The sequence below is a fragment of the Urtica dioica genome, chromosome 4 (assembly GCF_054948205.1).
Source record: "Urtica dioica subsp. dioica isolate 48M chromosome 4, U.dioica_male_clone48M_v1_H2, whole genome shotgun sequence".
Classification (NCBI taxonomy): domain Eukaryota; kingdom Viridiplantae; phylum Streptophyta; class Magnoliopsida; order Rosales; family Urticaceae; genus Urtica; species Urtica dioica.
Window position 1 is genome coordinate 12,715,722 of NC_142759.1, and position 25,187 is coordinate 12,740,908.

Genomic DNA, 25,187 nt, shown 5'->3' on the forward strand with positions numbered 1-25,187 from the left:
TTAATAACACTGGTGGGTTTTTTTATTATTCTAATTTTTTTTCCTTCTACTTAAACATGTTTGACGCAATTACATGTAATACGACAATTTTCAACATAAATGACACTAGTAACTTTTTATTTTTAATAAATCACTTCATGATTAAATACTACTACCCTAGAAAAAATTAGAATTAATTGTCTTTATTGTGAGATTGATTGGCTTTTATATCCATTTTATATTTTTTTTTCCCTTTAAAATGCTTCACATTTATTCGACTGGTAGAAACGTGTTCATTTCTCACTAAACACACAATATCAATGCCAGATTTCTGTAGTCTGGCCGCAGTAATCACACCGGTTCCTCCACCTTTGTCATGGTTGAATAATATCTTGGAAATGGATTGCAAAAATAATATTCGTATCCGAAACCACTAGGCTTTTACTGGTTCCACAATTTCAATTAGAAGACGTTAGAAAATAGGAGTGGCATAAGTCAATATTATATATTGATCTTAGAAATATATACGAACCAGTTTAGATCAATAATATAGGAAGCAGTATAGATCAAAACTGAAAAAGGATCATGAAATGAACTAATCCACACTAACTAACGACATGTTTTGACTTGAATAGAACTTTGTTTTCCTAGCAAAAGATAGAACTTTGTTTTGTAGCAAAAAGGAAAATGATATATCTGTACCTTACTGCTCGTGCGCACACCTCTTTAACAGCTTGCAATAATATTAATTCCGCATGATATATACATAATTCTATCTATTCCGGCGAACCATATTTTTTGGCGACAATTCTAAGAAAAAAAATTGAACTTTTTCATCAGCAGCAAGTTCATATTTGTTCAATTATATTAACATTGTAAATTAAATTAAAATTAATTGAAATTGAATTGAAATCTAAAATACTAATTGATTATTGTATTGCGATGATTCAAAATTCTTTATTATTAATTCATGATTTATAATGTTTAAACTTATTATTTCTATATGATCAATAGTCTATTGTCTGATTTTAAGTGTGGATCATACTTGATGCATAATTTGTAATGTTTTAACTTTATTAAAAACTATAATTTTTGGTATGTTTTTCAACAATTCTTTCATAGTCATTTTCATTCGCATTTTGGTTTTCCGTCGAAATATATTTTCTGTTTGCTACACTTTTTCGTTCGATTTTTCAAAAGTAAATCTATTTTTCTGTAATTTAGGAGCGCCTCAAAATTAAATGAAAAATGAAATAATTTGCAGCAAAGTTTGAGTTACCCGGATAACCGGTGGATTACCACACAATATACCGCTTACCCAAATCCCAAAATCGTGAAATACCCATAAAATCGGGGTTTACTGCGCAGGTACCGGTAGAAAATTATGTGATGCAAAGAACCGGTCCGATCCAGTTAAAAACTTCATAAAGATCGGGGGTTATGGCAATTCTAAATAAAATAAATTTAAATAAAAATAAAATGTATGAAATTTTATTTTATATTTATTTATTATGGAAAATCTACCAATTTCTTTTCAAGACAACCCATGATATAAACCCATGATATATAAGTCGCGACACGATAACGGTAAACGGTATCTCAAACTTTGGTTTGCGGTGATATATGCACATGTCCTTGGTTTATACTTTATACCAAGGAATAAAATGTCGCCGAAATTCCTGGAAAGTCGGCCCGAAAGTCGTTGCCGGAGAGTCAGCGGCCGACGACACGCCTGAAGCTCGTTTCGCCGTTTATTTCGGTGGAAATTCGGCGAAACGACATGTCGTTTCGATGACAAACGGCCGGTCATTTTCGCTGCACTTGGAGTATAAAACCCTCCATTTTTCTGTGGAAGTCGACTAAAGTTCGGAGAAAAGGGAAGAAAAAAAATGTCGGAGATTTTGGGTGTGAGTTTTTTTGAGCGTGAACTCTGAACTGGGAAAGAACAAAATAGGGAGAATGAGAATGGAGAACGCAGACTAGAGAGAGGAGAGAGGAAAAAAAAAAAGCTTTTTGTTTAATAAGAAAAATTGCAATTGAGAGTCTGACATGTACTCTTTTTTTTTTCTTTTTTTTTTTCTTTTCAGTTTCTTTATATAATATATATTATTTGAAAATGCTCCATTATAATACGTGAGAGCCCAATATTAAGAACAATATATATATATATATATATATATATTATTTTTCTAAACATCTATACATATATAAGAAAAATAATATCTTGATTTTTCTTATTTTTTTCATATATATATATATATATATATATATATATATATATTAGTTATGTTTGTTTGATTATTTTAGTTTGAGTTTAAAATTAGACATTTAGTTTGAAGTGTTTTAAATTTGAACTACATTTAAAAATATATATATATTTATGTGTTTGTTTCGCCACATTATATCCTTTCAGTTTTCCGTCGGCACGTCAGTTTTCCATCGAAAACGACATTTGAAAACGGCATTTCACTTGCCTTTTTCCACAATTTTTCCGTTCGATTTTCCATCGGCATAATGATTTTCCGTAAATCAGGAGGCTCGAAACGGCAATGAAAACGGCATTTTTTTCCACACATGTCCAAGGGAATCGGACATGACTATTACCATATTGGATACTTTTTTCAAAATTGGTTTTTTCCCATATCAAAGTTGTTACGAATCCTTTTTTTATATAAGAAACTTGTAAGAAAGTTAATATTTTGAGACAATTTTGCTGATAGATGTGATAAAGACTAGCTTTGTGAAATAACTCGAAATATTCAATAAAACTTATATTAAAGACGTAATTAAAGGTTATAGGCTGTAAATATGGAAAAGCCCAATCCAACCAAACCTAACGCATTCAAATATGGATTATACCAATATGACATTTTCAATTTTGAATATATATTGACATCCATGTCAATAAATTGACAAAATATCAAAAAATATTCAAACGAATTTCTAGATTATTCAAAAGTATGACATTCTCAATACTTTTTTTTTTTTATTATTTATCAAAATCAACTTAATCTCAAGCTATGACCAAGACATAAGAGAGAAGTCTTTTCCGTTCAGTTTTACATTGGCACGTCGGTTTTCCATCGAAACGGCATTTCGATTGCCATTTTCCATAATTTTTTCGTCCGATTTTCCATCGGCATGACGATTTTCCGTAAATCATGAGGCTCGAAACGGCAACGAAAACGGCATTTCGAACCTTGGTTAAAATTATGCATTTAAGGTGTTTTTTTGTTTTTGTTTTTTAAGTTTTTTGTAATCTGTAAAAATAATTCATCTGAAGATTCATTGACATTTTTGTCATCAAATTTTCTAGATGTCAATAAATCTTCAAAATATATGGGAATAAATCTTCAAAAAATTTGAGAATTTCTTTGAAGATTTATTGACTTCTTTGTCAATAAATTATATGGATGTCAATAAGTCTTCAAAAAATCTAGGATTATTCTTTGAAGATTTATTAAATAATTTTTATGACAAATGTATCAATAAATCACTGGATTTATTGATAAACATGTCAATAAATCACTGTATTTATTGACCAATATATCAATAAATTACTAGATTTATTGAAGTGTATGTCCATAAATCATAAAAATTCAAGTACTCATAGAAATGTAAATCATTAAATTACACACACAAAAAAAAAAAACAAAAAAACAATTTCGTTGCAAAATCATTGTTACATTTCTGTATAAAGTGGGTTTGAAATCCATTTGTTCCTAGTCCTACAAACAATTAACTGCAGTTATCACCAAAAAAAAAAAAAGAACCCAAAATAAAAGTAAAGCTCGTAAGTGTTGATATCTACAAAATGTCACATGTCAGTTTGGGTATTATTTTCAGCATGAGAAGAAGCATATTGCAAGGCTAAATCTTTGAGTATTTGAACCAAACCCTTCAAGCTTTTGCTTCTCAATTCAAGGCAATCCATCACCAACCCACCATCGACGGCCTCTCTATGAACTGTCTCCACATTCTCCACTTCCCAATTCCAATCAAATTAAACATAATTTCAATAAAATCGATATTAAAACTCTATTATGACTTGAAAAGAAGGCTAAAAATAACAAAGTCCTTACCGACTTAGTAACACCTTGAGCAAACGGCTCGGCATCGACTTAGAAACCCTGAAGATTTTTTCATAATTTTTGCCTAGGCACACGACACGCTCATAATCCGACTTGGCCCGAGTAAGCTCGGCGACCCACCTGAGCAACTCGTTCGAGTCGGAGACCATGCCGATCGAGGAGTGTTAAAGTACAGGCCCGACCCACCTTCTAGGCAGTTAAAGCAAAGGCTTTAGGCCCACTCTTAAAAGAAGGCCCAAAAAAAATTATATGTATATAATGTGACAATAATAAAATTGATGCTCCTGGAATCAAAGAGCAAGTGAACATACGTGATTGTACATGTGGTTACTTTGACTGAATGTACATATGTTATTGGGCCTTTGATTAGAAAAGCTCATTTTACCTTTTACATCATAATAAGGCAGAATAAAATGTAACGTAATGTAAACCAACGATTAAAAAGAAAAGAGAAAAGGAAGTGAGACACTTCATCTTTGACTTCTCCAAACTCCACACCATTGATGATTGATTGACGTTTGAAGAACAGCCGCAACCTACATTTTTAATGCTCATGAAAAAGAAAAAAAAACTCTTATATTTCAGGTTTTATTCATCTATATTTTTTTCTTTCTCACGTGTGTATTGCTTATTTGCATGTTTGTTTTTTAGATTTAAATTAGTTTGTGATGTGTGTGTGATAGTGTGTTTTTTTTTTCCTTCTTGAAATTGTAGTGTTAATTGCCAATTGTTTTTTGTTTGGTATAATTATGTCAAGTAAAAACATATTTTTGTTAAATATTTTTATTATTTGATGATATCGTTATTATGATTTCATTATATTTTCGCTTTAGGCCTCCGATTCTCTTAAGCCGGTCCTGTTAAAGGATCATGGGGTTCCATCTTAAAACCAATTGGCAATATGAGGAGTAACCCATGACCTTTATAAGGAGCACAAATGATACATCCCCAGTCGTTGTGAGACTTCCTGATACATCCCCTCACGCCCAGGATTGAACAACTGGTGCGTGAAGTTTGTAGAAACAGGTGGCTCAGCATCGAGAATGAGTTTGACTCTGATACCATGTTAAAGTATCATGAGGTTTCATCTTAAAACCAATTGGCAATAGGATGAGTAACCCATGACCTTTATAAGGAGCACAAATGATACATCCCTAATCGATGTGGGACTTCCTGATAAGGAGATCCGAATAAGACAAATCCTTTTAGCTGTTGTTCTTCAAGTAGTCATAGGCCATCGAATCAATCACACGCTAGGATCCAAGCCATATCACGCTCTCTATCTTCACCGCGACGCGCTCGCTCCAGCTCGTTGTGGAGGTCATTGATTCTCTGCAAAAGCTCCTTCAAGTAGTACCAGCTTTGGCCGATAAGGATTTGGATTTTTGGCCACAAATTTACTTTTACGGTTTAGGTTTCGATTTTAGAGTTTGGCCACGGATTGAGGAACATGAATCAAGGAGAGAGAGAGAGAGAGAGAGAGAGAGAGAGAGAGAGAGAGAATGAAATGACAAATAAGTGTGAAATACAAAGGATAAAATAGTAGTTGTACAAAATAATAAGTCATAGTTTTTTTATTCATTTGAACATATTGGATTTTGGTCCAGAAGTATTGAGTAAATCATACTTCTAGAATAATCCCTTATTCAAATGAAAAAAAAAATTCAAACAGTTTTATGAGAGCGAAAGTGAACAACACGAGGATTCAACAATTTAGAAACAAAAAAACCAACCACGCACGAGAGAGAGAGAGAGAGAGAGAGAGAGAGAGAGAGAGAGAGAGAGAGAGAGAGAGAGAGAGAGAGAGAGAGAGGTTAAAAACGTAAAAACACAAAATGAGAAGTTATATTTTTGAATTTAAATAGATTTATTAGATTTTAGTTCAAAATTATTGGAAATGTCATACTTGTGGTATAATCCCTTCAAACTAAAATCAATCCCTTTGGGAGAGTTACATAATTACCTCAATGCTAAAACTCAGAAAATCTCAAATTTCAAAATTTACCCAAATAAATTTATTTTAATTTTCAGAGAATTTTTTAATTTACTTTAAATGAAACTGTAAACTCAGTTAAAAAAAATGTAAACAAAAAGAAAAATAAAACATAGATAGAATTTGAAGGATTGAGTTAAAAAAAATGCTGGAGGTCATTTCTCAAATGTTGTTTGGGCTCATAAAAAAGAATGATAAGCTCATTCACGTCCCGTCGTTCATTCGTTGTTCTAGACCGATCCCTCATGAGAACCCACAGTGTAAAATCAGATGATTGATTTTGGGGACATGGTTGATGTGCTCCTTGGTCGTTTCCTTTTAACGCCGAACGACATTGCATTGCATCATGAAATGTCGTTTCCTTTTGACAATACCATTAAACGACAATATCTTCTAGGAACCAACAACACCAACTACCAACACCATTTTCAATAACTCTTTCATTGGAAAACCTTAAAGCAGTGACTGCTCGTTTTCCGACAAAGCAACTTAATGTCAATTTACAACCAAGAGTTTACTAAGCGGACATGATTGTGTTTTAGTGTTGTGGGAGAGTGGAAAATTTGGCGAAAATTTATAGGCAAAGTTAATATGAAGTTATACTCATATAGTGTACTATGTCACTGTATATGTAATGATAAAATACATCAAATTTGTCACCTAACTGTTTGACTGAGTTGGTTAGCCATTGAATGGCGTTACAAATTTGGTAGTGATTTGATTTTGAAGCATACGTGATGTGTTGAAAATATTTGGGATATGACTTTAAAAACTGAATTTCAAAGGCAACTGTAGCTCGTGATCAAATTTAAAAGTGAAGTCCACTCCAATCATAGTTATCGCAAAAAGACCATGGATAAGTGTAACTCAAATTCTGTCGTAACTTAAAATAAATGATTTTAAATTTTGTACTATATAATAAAGTAATAGCAACATCATAGAATAATTTTTATTTTTAGCGCATGATGTATTACGAATTAGTGTAACCTAACTTTTTTTTTATTGTCTCGTTTCCTCTTGAATTTTCCAACGTTTGTCACTTCTTTTAAAAGGATTTTATTTCTGTTCGTAAATTCATATTCTGAATTTTGGTTTATGTGAATGTGATAATTCCTCTGTATAGTGGGGTGGGGAGATATTAATGAAAGAAACAAATCTTTTTATATTTATTATTTTGCTCAAGTCTCTGGGCTGGAGGGACTGTCAAGATTTATATACATAATAGATAATACTCTTGTTTTAGGCTATTATTATTTTAATTTCCAAAAGCAATTTAGGAAAAGATAGAATTACCCTAGCAACTAAACCAAGGTTTGAAATGTCGTTTTCGACGCCGTTTCGAACCTCATGATTGACGGAAAATCGAACGGAAAAAATATGGAAAATGGCAACTGATATGCCGTTTTCAAATGCCGTTTTCCATGGAAAATCGACACGCCGATGGAAAACCGAACGGAAATAATGTTGCACATTATAATAAAATATATAAATACATACATATATACATCATTTAATTTTTTAACTTTGTAATTTACATGATATTTAAATTTGAAGCTATAATAATATTTATAGATCTAATATATAGACTTATACATAATGGTATATATGTTTCTTTTTCTAGTGTATATACATTTTCATATTGAAATTTTCATTTAAATTATTTTTATATAATATTGTAATGATATATATGTGTATTTATATAATCTTTTGTTCATATGAGTCATAGGTTAACGTTGGTTGATTGTGTCCACCCACTGAGAGAGAGAGAGAGAGAGAGAGAGAGAGAGAACCCCACGTTTAAAAAAAAAATCTCCCGCGTTCTAAAAAAAATGTCTCCCACGTTTTAAAAAAAAAAACTCTCCCACGTCTTAAAAAAAAAAGTGGGCAAACGTAATAAAAAAAAAATGCTTAATATAATGTTTGTATTGATTGTGTCATTGTGTGTCACTGTCAACTCAAACATCACGTAACATCTCCCACTCTTCTTCTTCTTCTTCTTCCGACAATTATGTTGCTTTCAAGGTAAATTCTGTCGATTTCATTATTAGGGATTTATTTTTCCGAAGATTTGTATTTTATAACCTCAATTTCGTGATTAAAATATGGGTTTCTCATTTTCCACAGGTAAAGACGACGAATCCTAAGAAGTATTGTGTGAGGCCTAACACTGGGATTGCGTTGCCAAGGTCAACTTGCGATGTTACTGGTAAAGACTCGAACCTTTTTTTTGGTTCTAATGAAGTCCTGTGCAATTCAGCAGAGTTTGAATGTTTGTTATTTATTTAAAATCTTATGATCTGATCAAAATTTGGGTATTTTCAGTGACTATGCAAGCGCAAAAGGAAGCCCCAATTGACATGCAATGCAAGGACAAGTTTTTGGTTCAGAGCGTAATTGCCAGCGCCGGTGCGGCCGCAAAGGATGTTACTGCTGAGATGGTAATATTACTAGAGCCATCAAATCGATAGATTAGCAAAGCAAAGCTGTGTCTATAACGGATTCTCTTTGTTCTTGTCATGTGGTGTTTAGTTCAATAAGGAATCGGGTCATCTCGTTGAGGACTGCAAGTTGAAGGTTCTGTATGTGCCTCCTCCTCGGCCGCCGTCGCCGGTCAGAGAGGGATCGGAGGAGAGTTCGTCCCCGAGGGCTTCCATATCCGACAATGGGGTCTCTGCTGATTTCAGCATCACCGTGAGTGATATTCTTGTTGGTGTTTCTAATTGGATTCATCAGTGTTTTCTTTTCATATCTGGTTGACGGATGATCTAATCTGGTTTACGTGATTTTGTGCTTTGTAGGCTTCGAGAGGCACTGTTGAGCACTCGGGTAGAGCTGAGGCGACTCAAGATAACCACTCGTCTGAGGTACTTTATTCTATTTCTGATCTGGTTTTCTTATTATTATTATTGTTATTTACATTAACTTTTGATGTAATTTAACTTAATGGAGCGAGCATTTTGTTGAATAACTTTTTTGTTTTGGCATTATTCAGGCCTAATTTGTACATACAACACTTGTGTGTTGCCGTAGTTTTGAAATGTACTAACCCTTTTGATGTTGAAGGCCGTTAGTATCGTTTTTGTGAAGCCTTAGGCTTTAAGTTCTCATAGAGTCAATGGCCTCTATTTTTCCTCGGTTATAAAATGAAGCTGGCTTTGCTTCTCTGTCACTGACCATCCCATATGCATGCCGTGATTTTGACAAGGAAAATTAATTTGAATTATCGAAGTATGACAAAATGATCGTCTCTGCATCGAAGTTATGCCAAATATGTTCATGTGTATATTCATTGTATCACTGTGTGAAATGTATGTACAGGTTCAGACTAGCTCGTTTTCCTGTGTAGAAATGAGTACAGGCGATCTTCTCAATATCGAGCCTCAAGAGCTTAAGTTTTCCTGTGAGTCTCCACCTTCTCTCTCTCAGATTCGCTCTTCCGATTTCCAAAGGCTTTAATTTCAAATTCAAAAGAAAAAAAAAATCTTTCGGTCAATTAAATTTTGAACTATATTTGGAAGTCGAAGGGAAAGACCGTGATTTCAAATATTCTCGTGTCAATTATGTAAATAAGTAGTAAAATAGCCGGAGAGACTCTTGCGAAAGTGGGTAACTACGTGGGGTGTCAATAACCGCCACTACAACACACACGAACACTTACAAACATTTGTATTTTTAAAAAACAATTATATATCTACTTTTTTCAAAAACAAAATTGAAAATATTTATCAGACAATTCAAAAACACTACACAAACACAAGCTTTTGATCTTTCGGTCTTATGCAAAAAAAAAAAAAAAAAAAAAAAACCAACGATCCACAGATCAACAAAGGCGAGTGAATAGAAAAAAAAGAAAAATGGAGGGAAACAGAGAAGTGGAAGGCATACGAAAAGGACCATGGAAGGCCGAAGAAGACGAAGTGCTGATAAGCCACGTCAGCAAGTACGGCCCGAGAGACTGGAGCTCCATTCAATCCAAAGGGCTTCTTCAGAGGACCGGGAAATCGTGCCGTCTCCGATGGGTCAACAAGCTCCGCCCCAACTTGAAGAGGTTGTCTAATTAACTTTAAAATCCTATTCAAATAAATCACAGTATTTTTTTTAAAAGAAAAAAGGTTTTCAGTGGGTGCAAGTTTTCTCTGGAGGAGGAGAGAGTGGTGATAGAGTTACAGAGCGAGTTCGGGAACAAGTGGGCGAGGATTGCCACGTATTTGGCCGGCCGAACCGACAACGACGTCAAGAATTTCTGGAGCAGCCGTCAGAAGAGGCTCGCGAGGCTTCTTCACAACTCCAACACTTCTTCTTCTTCATCTTCCAAGCCTCGCAACGCCATGTCCGAGCAAGAAGACGAGCAGCCACTTATTTCCGAGGTAACACTTATTGGGATGAATTTTACTTTCTCATAAAATGCTTTTTTATTGTTCCAAGTAAAAAAAAACCTTGTGATTGTTTTTGAAGGTGGGAGTTTTATCTTCTTCGTCAGAAGGAAATGAGACGATGCGAATGGTGTCGCTGCCGGATCTTTTTGGGCCGAGGCTGGTTAGCTTCGAGGAGGGTTTGTGTACTCAGGACCAGCACCGAGCCGAGGAGTGCGATGATCGTAGGCCCGTGTCTACTTACTATCCTCCTCTTCAGGCCCAGATAGAACAGCCCGAGCCCGGGTTCTCGGCGGAGAGCCACGATATGCTCGACCCTTACTACGACGTGTTCGGGCCCGGGCACGAATTTCCTCTGTTTGTCGAGGACGAATCCACGACCGCGCCCGATTGCTTCTTCGATGATTTCCCGGTCGACATGTTCGACCAAATCGAGCCTCTCCCGAGCCCTTCCGACCTCTGATGATCCCATGAGCAAAACCCAAATCTAATTTGTACTTCTTTTAGATCATTGTTATTATCATTTTTTTATAATTTTTATTTATCAGCTTGTGGCGTTCCACTTTAATTCTTTGTGACAGACTTTTGCTGTCATCATCACTAATTCAACACCTGATATTTTTCTGTTTGTTATGATCAAGGTTTCGAATACCATTATCGATCGATGCTGTACCGGTACTCAAATTTTGTTGGGTTATCGAGAGATATCATTAGTTTACCGGGGTACCCAATAAAAGTAAAGGTAAATCGTACCGGTGAACTTACCGTTACCGATATGATTTACCAATTTACCATCAAGAGAGTATCAAATGAACATATATTTATAAAATTTTATATATATCATAAGCTAAAAATGAAAATAATTTACAATATCTTTGGTTTAGACTCTCGAGCAAAATAAGACTTCATTACTATTATCTACAGATAAATAAAATTAAGTTTATATAATATAATTAAATTTAACCGTAGGTATTAAAATAAAGGGTAATTTAGCAAAATAGCCAATTTAAACGTTGAGAATTGCTAAATAACCAAGGTTTGGTAAATAGTAGGTAAATAGCCATTTTTATATATTTACAAACGTAAATATCAAGTAAATAGCCACTGCCATATTAAGCCACGTCATCATTTATGGCTATTTACTTAATATTTACCAAACCTTGGCTATTTAGCAATATCAAACGTTTAAGTTGGCTATTTTTCTAATTTTTTGTAAAATAAATAAATTAACAAACTTAATGAACTATTAAATGATTATACATATACATAAATAAGATAAACAAATCATTATCTACATTTGCTCTTGCTCTTAATTACTAAGTACTAACCAAGGTTGATATCAAGGAAAAATACCGACGATATCAAGAAAAAATTTGAACTTCGTTATAAAAATTACTATAACAGTTTAAATATCGTTTTTATTCATCAAATACCGATATCTATAGAAATATTACTATGAAAGCCAAAATAAAAAAGTTATTCCTGAATACCAATTTTTATAGCTCTAACCAGGCTCAAAATTTAAACTTAAGTTCTTTGGCCGATGAAGACCCATGTTTGCTTCTGAAAATTCATATACGTAGATTTATATAGAGTGATTTCTTTCAATTTTATAATAGCCAAAATAAAATAAAAAAATTATTCCTGAAATACCGATTTTTATAACTCTAAATAGGCTCAAAATTTAAACTTGAGTTCTTGGATCGATGAAGGCCCATTGTTGTTTATGAAAATTCATAGAACCACATAGGTTTATATGGAGTGATTCAATTTTTTTAATTTCACAATAAGGAGAACTTTATTTATTAGCTAAATAACATCAAAGATGTTTTATTTTTTATTTTTATTTTGGCATTCTTAATATTTTATTTATTAACTATATATATATATATATATATATATATATTTTAACCCTTGGTACTAACTACTAACTAATAAACTTTTATATTTTGATTTAAAAAAAAAGTAAACCAATAATTCTTAACTTAGTCATGTCATCATAAATACACATACATTTGTTATATTTTTTTCTCAAAAAAGAGGGTGAGACTCTTTGACTTATTACTTATTTTTTAAAAATACATTTCAAAAGTGGGCCCAACTATTCTACTTCATCTTTAATAACTCAAACCTCAAACATAACAACGGTGATTTTACACATTTTTTTTAGCAAAATAGCTAATTTAATCGTCGTTTGAGTTTAGCAAAATAGCCAACATATCGTAAATCTTACGTAAACAGCCAGTGTATTTTATTTACAAGTGTATTTTTACAAAAATACCCATAAATAAGTTCATTTTTTTTTTGTATTTATGGGTTTCTTTATAAGTATATGCTTGTAAATAAACGTAAATAAAATGCAATAATTATTTATCTAAGATTTACGAAACGTTGACTATTTTACAAAAGCAAACATTTAAGTTGGGTATATACTTAATGAACCATATTTTAAACAAAATCAGTGAACTCACAAAAAAAAAAAAGAAAAAAAAAAGGCATCGACGATTTTACCGAAAACTGGTGAGATTATGGCTCTACGACGTCGGGAAAGTGATGACTTCGGCGGGAATCGACGGTTTGCAGTGAGAATTGGCGAGCTGGGCGACGAAAAAATATATCGAAGAAGTAGATCTGGTTTTGAATTTAGAGGTCATAACCTAGTTTTGAAACCCCGATTTTTTGCAATTTAAAGCCTTCAGCGATCCGAGTTTTGTCTAATGGAAACCAAACCGGGAATCGATTGGGTCCTCCCGATTTACTCGGGAAAAACGAAATATGTTCGAATCAGTACCGGTCTCCGCCCAAAATCCGGTTTCCGACCGGTATATACTCACTTATGACGTCCAAATCGTCCTTTCCTTTATTAAACCCAACACCAACACATCAAGTCCCAATCAATAATGCCATCATTACTTGCGCTTGACTTTGCGAAGCAGAATTAACAGAGTAAACAGAACAAAGCAAAACAACCAAATTCCAGACCCATAAATGCTTGTGTCCCAATTCACAAGTCCCGATTCATCAACTAGAGTTCGTCCTTTCCGCGAGAGAGGAATCGGAGGCCGTAACGTCCTCTAGGAGACTGATCGACCTGAAACTCGCCGGAGACGGGGAGAATCTGCCTGTTCAGAACCACATACGCACAATACTCCGCCTCGTACACATCCACTCCCATGAAAGTCGACACAGCAACACCAACACCTTCGCCTAAAAAGGAGAGAAGAAAACATTTCGATTACTTGTGAAATGAACCAAAAATCAAATGACCTAATCTTTTAGTTACCGTGCGTTACAAGAAGAAGATTTTCGTTCGGATGTTTATCTGCTAATGCTTTGATCACTTGGAGATATCTGTGTCTTGCAGATTCCGTCTCCTCTTGCCATTTCGGTAACTATATAAAAAAAAAATCAATAGAAAAAAAAAACAGAGGTTGAGACTTTTTCAATGAAATTAGGCTGAATAGATATTGTCACCTCTTTGAAGACTGGTTCGACGGAGCGATCGACAGTGCCTGAAGGCAACAAGGCTTCAAGCTTAGCCAAATCAAAGCTGAACTGTCCGTCCTTAGGAGCCGAAATCGGCCGAATCGCGACATTGTTGAGCATCTCGCAGAGTCCGAGCTCAATCGAGACCTTCATCCCGGTAGGATCGACGGACACGTCACCGGATACGGCGGCGGCGGGGTCGTCGGAGACGGCGCAGAGTCCGGAGACGGCCTCGGCGGCGGTCTGGACGCAGCGGAGGAACGGCGAGACGAAGACGCGGTGGATCGGGAATCCGAGGTGGCCGCGGAGTCGCCGGCCGGTGCAGAACGCGCGGCTGAGGCCGGAGTCGTGGAGCGGCGGGTCCCACGGACGCGCCGCCGTGGAGAGCCACAGAGGTTCGACGTTGTCGAGCCGATCGCCGTGGCGCATCACGACCACGTTCTGGTACACCTCCGTAGGTTTAAGGGTTTCCATTGGGCGAGAGAGAGAGAATCGGATCGCGGACTGAGGCTGAGAATGGGAATGAGACTTTGAAGAGAGAGGTTTTTTGAGTGAGGACACTAGAACTAGAAGTGTGATTAGCATTGTCATTAACGAATTAATTAATAACGGAATAAGATGCGACGATTGAATCCTATCGATTTTTTTTTCTCTTTTCAACTATTCCTATAAATAAAAATAAAAGTTAGCAATAAGCAAGTTTTTATACATATCTGCCACGTTGACTTGCTCCATTATTGTTTTACTTTTTTGGTAGAAAAAAAATTACTTTAAATATTAAACTGAAGCAATAACCAAAGCATGGCTGATGAGCCATTGTGACGTGTTATGAATTCGCTATTTTTTACGCTCTCAATGGATTTGGCATAAAGGCGGGGGTGTTTCTATTTAATTGTTTGGACTTTGGGGTTAAGAGGCAAGAAAAAAAGAAAGACATTTAATATTAAACAGAATTAATAAGAACCAAGCATGACTAATGAGCTACCTTGGAAGACAAATTCTTCAAGCACGCTGTGAGTGGATTGAGCAAAGAGGAGATGAGGTTCTCTATTTAAATGGGGGTTTCAAAAAAGAGTTATGCGTTGTGAGTCACAAATTGTGACGTCAAATGTTTTGCCATTCTTTTCGTGACATTTGCGCGTTGACTCGTCGACTAAGATGAAAAATTATGATACATCGACAATTTAGAATCTTGTTGCATCACGTTTGCCCCCCGCATGATTGTGGTCTGACAACGAAATATTCCCGTGACTCGGTCCACATTTTTGTAATTTTCTTTTATTTGTTGGTTATTTCCATGAAGTTGCATCGGAAAAGAAGTTGAAGTTGTACTTGTCAGCTAAAATATATATGGATGGGGAATTTAAAAGGTCACTATATACCATAAATATCTCGCAAATCCCGAGACTTTGCAAATATTGAGGGGGTTTGCAAATATCCTAAGGAGAGATTGAAATAGTAGTAAAGTTATCCATTTATTTTAAAAGATAGTCGATATTAATTAAAGTCTCAAAAAATCATTCTCTCTTATACCTAAACAACCAAACATCACACCCAAATACCACACCACAATCTTCCTCTTCGATCCATCGAATTTTCGCCGGAGGCTCGCCGTCGCCGGCGACAAAGAAAGAGCTTCGGACTCGATCGCCACTGCATCTGTCCCTTCCGGAGAAGCTCGCACCGGTTCTCCTCACCGGTGGTTCCTAGGTTGATTCCTACGTGGTTGTCGCTCAGGTCGCCAAAGTCCGGGTTAAATCGCTTGTCGAACTCGAGGGCGGCGGAGGCGGGGCCGGCGCACGCAGAGGTATAGGTGCGATTTTCAGATTCTAGGGTTTTTCGTTCGACAGTTAATCGGATTAACTGTCACGGTTAATCTGATTATCAGTCTGTCACAGATAATATGATTAATTATCACCATTAATCTGATTAACTGCGACGAACTTCTTCCGAAAGCGATTTCGAACATCGGCGAGTCTTGTGGTTGCGCCGATCCGACCGTTCGAAGGTCGCAAGTTAAGTTCTGCATATTAACTGTGATAGTTAATCGGATTAAGTATGAAGGTTAATTCGATTAACAATGACGATCCTCCTCTAGAAACGATCTCGAACATCAGCGAGTCATGCGGCTGCACAGATCCGACCGTTTGAAGGTAGGGTTAAGATTTCGCCGTTTGAAACTTTGATGAAAACTCAGATTTTGGGCCGGAGACGGCGGAGATGAAAGTTAATAAGATTCATTATTGTTCTTGTTACAGTGAATAAGATTTACTGTTGTTTTTGTTACGCATAATGAGATTTACTATTTTTCTTGTAACCGTTAATATTATTTACTCTGACAGTTAATAATAACAACCATTAAGGGTATTATTAGAATATTGGAATGTTATTATAATAAATTCGCTATTTTCCTAAATATGGTAATAATTTTAAAATAAGAGGACTGTTTGGGCTAGATATCTAATCCGCCATTATTACGTCATAATATTATAAGGTTAATTGATTCGATCCACTATATTTTAGAAGAAAATTGCACCTTACTATTACGTACCCCTTATCACGACTCATTTCACTTTACCACTTTGTGATTTATTTATTTATTTTTCTGATGGGTTTTTGCATTATAAATTTGATTTTGAGTTTAGTGAGTTAGTCTTAAGTATATAATATTTGATTTATAGATTTAAGTTTTTCATATCTCTAATTTTATACGAACTTATCAGGTATTTTTGTTTTATTATGTGAAGGATTCTTCGATTTTAAGCTCTAATTGCGACAATTTAGTGGTGAAGAAGGTCTTCGATATTCATTTTAGATTCCTCCACTTTAAGGAATGATTTACAAGTCTATTTATCAAACACTAATGATTATTAGTTTCCTTGAGAAATACCAACCGTATCTACAAACAGTAAATAAATTATCATTAATTGAAATTATAGTTGCAATACGTTAATGGTAAGCCGTATGTAAATCTTTATCATAAGTGAAGTTTGATATATATATATATATATATATATATATATATATATATATATATATTATATTATATCCGCCACAAGCACTCGAGGACTTTTCATTAATTAAGAAAGTTCGCAGTGTTATCATACAAGACTAGGTCGAAGAAAAATATTGTCAACTCTTTTGAGCACGATGGAGTAAGTAATAACATGAAAATTACCGCAAGAAAAATAAATAAAAACAATAATACTGATGTATGCATGATAATAATATAGATTTAACGCTCAATAGAAGAATGTCAACCACACATGTTTATAATTTGTGCTTTTAACGACTAGTCTATAATTTGCCTATAAGAACTGATCATCAACCACACATGTTTTGATCTAGATCATGCTGGTTAGTTTCCTAGACGTGATCAACTATTCTCAGATTGAATTGAAATTACAAGGATGCGTTTTGGGAGTAAAAATGTCACCAAGAGACCTAAGTCATTATAATGCGACAACATCGTCTCGCAGTAAATTCAAATTAAAAAGAAAAATCACCAAAAATAAGTATTCTTGACCATCCGAGGGCCAGAAATCTTCTCAATGCCATCCCGACAATTTAATCCCTATACATTGCTAACAACAAAAAATAATGGAATAATCAGGACTCTAGCGACCTCGTCCAATTGAGTGGCAAAATTAAAATTAACATAAAGAGAGTACGTGCGCACGAGTTTTTCAAGAACCTCTTCAAGTTTTACGGGTTTAAGTGTGATATTTGGATGGGTGAGTCATTTGAGCATGGTGTAAATCAACTGAGAATTGCGTATGGAAGCAGGGAGAATTTCTTTGGGAGTTAAGAGATCTCAAATTGTAATTCACCAAGGATAGAACTTATACGAACAACACGATCAATAGGGGTAGTTTTGGAGCCTAAGACAAACGTGCACTTTGTCTTGATTAATAGGGAATAAGAGAATAAGCTTAGACATGGGTATTTTTGTTTCTGGTTTTTTTTTTTTCTCATTTAGATGTCATATCTAATTAATATTACCAATAACGAAGACTTGGACAAAAACATCATATGTTTTTTTTTAATACTTTAATCACTATTTTTTATGATATTATGATACTCGATAACATTGTCGTCATAAATTTGAAATTTTTTAATACGTCATTGTCATAAAATGGTGTTGGGAATGTCAAAAATAAAACTTTGGTTATAATTTTTGTATCCAAATACATAGTAACAGTTATATTCATGTCCAATTCTCAACTTTAGGACACGCCCACTCTGATTTTATCTAGTCTTGTTTGCAGGACAACTTTGATACTGAGAAATGGCGTATATATATGAGTAAATTTGGGCAGATTTTCTTTTTTATATGCGCAAAAAGGATACATCTATTAGTGTTTGTGAGAATGTTGTCACAAATTACTCAATTTTGTGACAACATTCTATCACAAAATACTCAATTCCGTGACAGCATTCAACAATACTCAATATTGTAACAATATTGTCACAAAGTGATCATGGATATGTCCGCTTAAAAATAAAAAAAAATAAAAAAAAAACTTGTCCAAATTTACTCATAGGTATGTCCATCTCCCTTATGATATCAGGGAGTACCTCACTAATAGTTTTAATACATAGTTAAAGGTTTTTTTTCTTCCAATATACAATAAATTTTTATTTTCTTAGAGATTGAAAAAAAATATGCATATGTAAATGTTAGTGCGTGTTTTGTATTATATTATGCAATGTATTATCCGTCGGCGTTCCACTGACTTTTCTGCCGAAAAATAATTGAGAAATTGCTCTATTTGCCACTCTTTTGATAATTTTTTCCCACATTCCACTAAAACCTTAATTTGTCCCAAAATGCCACTAAGACAAGTGTAAAAAGTCAAGTTTGCCCTTCACTATCTATTTTCTTTACAAATTGGCATCTATGTTTACTCAGCCATTTTCTCCCGAAATGAAGACCGATTAATACTCAGTCAAACCCATCTCTTCTCCCGTCCATCTCTTCTGTTTGTCTTCCTGATCTTCTCTCTCTCTCCCTCACTCTCCCGCATCTCGTCCAACCTGAGAAAACTCGTGAACACAGCTCAAAAAATTCGTCGGAGGAGCTCAGTTATCGTCGTAGGAGCATTCCGACCCAAAAAAGAGAAGTTGCAATCCACGAAATAAAACACTAGGTTCGTTTTTTTTTTTTTTTTTTTTTTAATTTTTCGGGTATAAAAAAAAGCTTTTCATTTTGAAGTAATGAAGTTTTTGTTGTTTAAAAGCATGGGTTTGTTATGGGTATGTTATGTGATTTTTGAAAAGAGAAGTTGCAATCCACGAAATAAAACCCTAGGTTCGTTTTTTTTTTTTTTTTTTTTTCATTTTTTCGGGTATAAAAAAAGCTTTTCATCTTGAAATAATGAAGTTTTTGTTGTTTAAAAGCATGGGTTTGTTATGGGTATGTTATGTAATTTTTGAAGATGACGTTCATTATTTGTTGACATATATGTCAACAATGTTGACATTAGATGTCAACAATGTTGACATAAATGCCAACAATGTTGACATAAATGCTAGTAGACAAGTTTGTTAATCTATATAGTTAGCTCTTTTATTTCATTTTCTCTGACAAGTTCACCTCAATTTGAACTGACATGTGACTGTTATGTTAATGCATTGTGATTAATACTTGAATCAGATTTTGTTCATTTGCTCGCATTACATGATGGTGAGTTTTTGTTCTACATTGCATGTTTTTGTGACTGTGAATCAGAGTGTGGGGTTTTGCTTAATGTTGATGTGAACTTGTGAGATGGAAAGCCGTTGGAAGTCTTGTTGACATTAGATGTCAACAATGGACGTCAACTGTTGACATCTGATGTCAACAACTAATGAACGTTGTTGACTCTAATATTGCCAAAAATATGCAGAAATGTCAGAAAAACGCTCCATTGAATCTCCGGTGACAAGCTATGATGACTTCGAGCCCCGAAAGAGAAAATGTTCTAAAAATGAGGTACATTTTGATGCCAAGCAAAGCTGATTTTTTGTTATTATTTTTTATGATTGTAGACATTCGTACCTATAATTGTAGACAATTACTAAAATTGTAGTCAATTGATGTTAATAAGGCAAGCGGATCGGAACTCGGTGATGCACAACTCACGGAGTTTCAAATGAGCCAGGCTGAGTACATATGGTACTTGAATACTTTTTGTAGTGAAACTGAATCGAGTCCGATCATGTGTCTCGAAAGTGTTATGAAAGAAATCATCGGGGACGACTGGGAGACTCAGTTGAAGAAAAAAGGAGATTTTATGGAAGTCGTGCCCAAGGGGACACGACTGTTTATGCTGAAAACCCAGAGAGATGAACTTCTCTATTATAGGAGGATGATGATCAACAAAAAATGACTCTGACGATGAATTCCCCACATCATTGGTCTAAACTTCGTAATATTTATATTTTTGTATGGGTTTTTGTATGACTTGAATGCTTGAAACTGCTTAATATGTCTATTTACACTATGTCTTATATATGTGTAATGTTGTGAATTGCATGTTATCATGGTTATCATGGTTTTTGCATGTTCCATCTCGCCGGTAATTTGAAGACTGCTTTTAAGAGGATTTCGAAGGATGTGAAGTGGAAATTATGGTCAACAATGAAGATTAACAGATAAGGAAATGATATGAGAATCAAGAAAAAAAAACAATAAATTGTTGACATCTATGTCAACAATGTAGACATCATATGTCAACATTGTAGACATATGTGTCTACAAAGTAGACATCAGATGTCAACATTGTAGACATATGTGTCTACAATATTGACACCCGATGTCAACATTGTAGACATATATGTCTGCAATGTTGACATTAGACATAGATGCCACAATGACAAGTTTAAAAAGTCAAGTTTGCCCTTTTCTCCCGAAATGAAGACCGATTAATAGGTGAGTCTCAGTCAATCTCTCTCCTTCGTCCATCTCTTCTCTCTTTCTTGTCCAGTACATCTAGGTCTCAGTCTCTCTCACTCTCCTCATTCGACCATCTCTTATGTCTCTCTCTTCCAGTCTCTCTCTTCCAGTCCATCTCTTCTGAAAAATGTCCGAGTACAAACCACCGTCAGCAACTTCATTGTACTCGAGAGCTTCAAAGTTGTCGACGACGCGGAGACCAGTGATTTCCGCGAAGTGCTTTATCGTGAAAGCACGTGGTTGTCCGGCAACCTCAATAAATATTGCATATTCGCACTCCTCCTCGCCATCATACCTACCAACCCTCATTAGCAAGTGGTTGATAATCTTCGAAGAGCGGTTGATTTTTGGTAGTTGCAGAAACTGGCCAAAGCAGCAGTTGCTAAACAATGACATCTCTTCTTCGTTCATATCTGCAGCTTCCTCGAATTTCTCGAGGGATCCAAAGAAACTGAAATTATGGTCAACAATGTTCCCTTCGGGAACAAATCTCGACCAACCCTGAAAATAAAGATTTAACAGATCAGAAAATGATATGAGAATCAAGAAAAAAAAAACAATAAATTGTTGACATCTATGTCAACAATGTTGACATCAGATGTCAACATTGAAGACATCTGATGTCAACATTGTAGACATCTGATGTCAACATTGTTGACATCATTGTCCACTGTTCTTATAGATTTCAACAATGTTGACATATATGTCTACAATGTTGACATCGATGTCAACATTGTTGATATCTACTCAGAGACAAATACAACAACATTATGAGTATTCAGAGACAAATACAACAACAATACAGACCGATTCTCATGTTCAGAGACAAATATTCCAACACGTATTCAGAGACAAAATCACCAACAAATATTCAGAGATGAACCGATTCCCATGTTCAGAGACTAATATTCGGAAAAATCAAGAAAATTTCATCAACAACACTAACCTTTGAAGTTCCCATTCTTCTACGGGGTTTTTTGGGAACCAGTTCTTCCTCTTCCGTGTCGGACGAACTCGCCATGATGTTCTTCCTCTTTGGGGGCTTCGCCGCCGCGATTTTCGTCCGGGGTTTGGGTTTGGGCGAAGTTGTTGTTTTCCGTTTCCGAGCCGGCATTAGACTTGCCGGCTCCTCCGGGACTTTAGTTACGATTCGAGGACTCCGACGCGGGGGTGTCGGACGCAGGGGTGATGGATTTGAGTCCGCCATTTTTCTTCTCGATGTTAGGGGTTCGGGTGAGAAGTGATGGGTTTGAGTGGGTTCAGAAAAAGAGTTACTGTAGAGACGAAATGGTTGGGTTTGAGTCGACGGTTTCCCGGAGGTTACATGCAGTTACAGAGAGAGAGAGAGAGAGAGAGAGAGAGAGAGAGAGAGAGAGAGAGAGAGAGAGAGAGAGAGAAGTTCGACGGTTTTGACGTGAGAGAGAGGGAAAATGAGAAAAGTTTGAGTTTGATATGAGAAATAGGAGAACAATTCGGTCTTCATTTCGGGAGAAAATGGCTGAGTAAACATAGATGCCAATTTGTAAAGAAAATAGATAGTGAAGGGCAAACTTGACTTTTTACACTTGTCTTGGTGGCATTTTGGGACAAATTAAGGTTTTAGTGGAATGTGGGAAAAAGTTATCAAAAGAGTGACAAATAGGGTAATTTCTCAAAAAATTTCCACCAAAATATTTCATTTTATGTAATTTTTCCATCCGCATCTTCAATAGCCGTCAACGCACTTTTGTGATCCAAGGTCATCGTCATATTATTGACGATGAAATTTTGAAGCTTTGATTAGTAAAAATCAGAACTAATTAAGCCCAAATTTCGGAGAGAAAATTAGCCATACATTTCACGATAACAGCAAAAAATAAACAAAGACTAATGGCTGATGAACATATATATATAAACACAAAAACTCAACTAATGTAATTCCATTTTTTATAACTATTCTCATTTCCTTGTTACGGCTTATATTATCATATCATACAGCCTTTTCTCAAAAGAAGTACTTTTTTTTGCTCATATTAACATCCTTGATCTGAAACCTCTTGCACCAAAGAGGCTTTTCGTCAACAATGAACTTGACTTGAGTTTGACCGCCCATCACCGCCACTGCTATCGCCGATTTATCGAAAAGCACTTTCCCAAACATCGGTGGTTTGTCTTTCTTGTCCTGCGTTTGTACGTAAACCTTTTCCACACACAGCCCATACTTTCTGTTTACATTCAGAATGACTTTAGAGAGAAAGGAAAAAAAAAAACGTAAATGTGCGTAGTATTATAAAATACTAATCAGATGACTGATTAAATAAGGTTGGATTTTTTTTCACTATATGATTGAATAATTTGCTAATGGTTAAATTTCTATCATATTAAATGAGTTATTCAGGATTAAGAAACATACTAGTTACTAATTATCAAATTTCCGTTTCTATACAAATTTATTTTCCATGTTTCAAATCTAATACATCCGCATATGAGAATGTGCTTAATCCTTAACAAGTACCTATCTAGTCGTAGTTATCCCTATTAATACTTTATTAGAGTCTACTTTCACGTAATCCCTATACCAAAAATTCAAATTACGGATGATCGAAGATAAATAGTATGATGAAATATGTTTCTTAATCTTGTATAACCTGTTTCATAGAAATTTTATCATAAGTAAGTAATATAATTCTTAATCTTAAATAAACTACTGAGACCGTTACGGGTATCATGTAGCGTAGTCTAACCATCCCTATAATATAATATATTTTTTTTATCCATTTTAGTTCATACATCGTCCCCTGTAATAAAAACATCCCATCACCCATACAATAAAACTTGATTTAGCGTAGAATTATTCATTAACTATCGCTATAATATACTTACTGCTTATATAAGTATTAACTATGTGTACCAATGAAAAGCTAAATATATTGGATCTAGAGACTCTTTATGCAATCTAATTTTGAAACTATATCTGTATTGGAAAATATTCATCCACCCCCTTGCGAACTATGTAGTTTAGTACTCCCATTTTATAAATAGGGGGTTGGCATATATTTAAACCCGTTTTGTTAAATTTTTGCTTAGCCATCTAGAAAATTAAAAAATTAGTCTAAACTAAGACAAGATGTTTGCCTCATTTTTCCACAGATGTAGTCAATCATGAGTCGGAGTTTTTTTTTTTTTTTTTTTTTTTTTTTTTTAAATTGATATTATTGACTAAGATTATATGGTATATTAGCAGTGCAAAGCGTGTGTGGCACTATAGGTCAAGATTACATAATTTAGGATAAATTTTAGGGTCCATTAGGTATATAGCCATATTTATATCACATTGTTATATAGTCAACGTTTCGTAAATCTTAGATAAATAGTCACGTCCATTATTTACAAGTGTAAATTTACATAAATACCCCATCATTTTATTTCAATGAAAGGGAAAATAAGAAATGTCACATCATCCTTATGGCTACTTACTTAAAATTTACGAAACGTTGGTTATATAACAATATCAAACGTTTTAATTGGCTGGTTACCCAATTCTTTTTTGTAAATTTTTAAGGAGGCAAGCAGTTTTGCAACCCATATTGAGTTTGAATCCAAGACCTCTCAACTGTGGTATGAGTGAGATTATTAACACTAGACCAAACTAGCTACCACAATTGGACTAGTGTTTAATATTTGAATAATTAGGTTGTTAATTTAATTGAAGATAGACATGTAAGTATTTCATACAACTTATTCTTTATAAGTTGACAGAATGGGTTATTAGCTAATTAATAAACACCTCCGTCCTAAAAAATGAGATTCACCACTACAAAATGGGGATTATGTACAAAGGAGACTCGAGTCACGTTGAAGAAAAAAATCATAACGAAAGTGCTAAAACATAATTACTTAAAAATCTACAAAATTTCAGTGGCCATTTGATCTACAACTAATTAATCTTCACCCATACAGATTTGCACATCTATACACAATCCACAACTAACATACATACCGCAACATAAATTAATATTGGAATATTATAATATAAGATATGTAGACGACGTTTTATCTGAAACAAAATTAGAGAAAAGAGAAAAGGGAGTGATATATAGAGGTTTTGTTAAAACGAATACCTGGTGAAGAACTCATAGATTTGGCGTTGGGACAAAGGAGAGCCGTTGGAAAAAGTGAGGAACAAGCACCTATCTTCCACAGGAGCTTTATCTCTCTTTGGTCTCCATTCCCTTGCGTTAGGGTTTAGCACAGACCTGCATTGTTCCTTCCTTCTCACGCCACTGCTTGGCCCCACATCTTCGACCTCGCCATTGTTCTGTTTGATCTTGCCAGCTGGCACCGGAGTG

General features: G+C 34.8%; 3 protein-coding genes across 4 annotated transcripts; 1 reads left to right on the forward strand and 2 right to left on the reverse strand.

The window, feature by feature from the left end:
- Window positions 1–3,796: 3,796 nt before the first annotated feature.
- LOC149400541 (uncharacterized) lies at window positions 3,797–4,219 on the reverse strand. Its single transcript, XM_089610447.1, has 2 exons — window positions 4,066–4,219; window positions 3,797–3,963 (listed from the first exon to the last, which is right to left on the reverse strand). The coding sequence occupies exons 1-2, from the start codon at window positions 4,217–4,219 to the stop codon at window positions 3,797–3,799; spliced, it is 321 nt and encodes a 106-aa protein (XP_089466573.1).
- A 3,809-nt stretch (window positions 4,220–8,028) lies between these two features.
- On the forward strand, window positions 8,029–10,984 carry LOC149400542 (transcription factor DUO1-like; the record flags this gene model as incomplete). Its single annotated transcript, XM_089610448.1, has 9 exons — window positions 8,029–8,085; window positions 8,188–8,269; window positions 8,386–8,501; window positions 8,593–8,754; window positions 8,862–8,927; window positions 9,382–9,463; window positions 9,883–10,111; window positions 10,184–10,430; window positions 10,519–10,984. Coding segments are annotated over 9 exons (1,422 nt in total), but the record flags the coding sequence as incomplete, so codon positions are not given.
- A 2,340-nt stretch (window positions 10,985–13,324) lies between these two features.
- On the reverse strand, window positions 13,325–14,925 carry LOC149400543 (Phosphoglycerate mutase family protein). Of its 2 annotated transcripts, XM_089613826.1 has the most exons (4): window positions 14,908–14,925; window positions 13,911–14,482; window positions 13,720–13,828; window positions 13,325–13,643 (listed from the first exon to the last, which is right to left on the reverse strand). In XM_089613826.1, the coding sequence occupies exons 2-4, from the start codon at window positions 14,394–14,396 to the stop codon at window positions 13,462–13,464; spliced, it is 777 nt and encodes a 258-aa protein (XP_089469952.1). In that variant the 5' UTR covers window positions 14,397–14,482; window positions 14,908–14,925; the 3' UTR covers window positions 13,325–13,461. The 2 variants fall into 2 exon arrangements, with proteins under 2 accessions (XP_089469952.1, XP_089469951.1); XM_089613825.1 differs by lacking the exon at window positions 14,908–14,925 and having other exon boundaries at window positions 13,911–14,488.
- Between the last annotated feature and the right edge of the window lie 10,262 nt (window positions 14,926–25,187).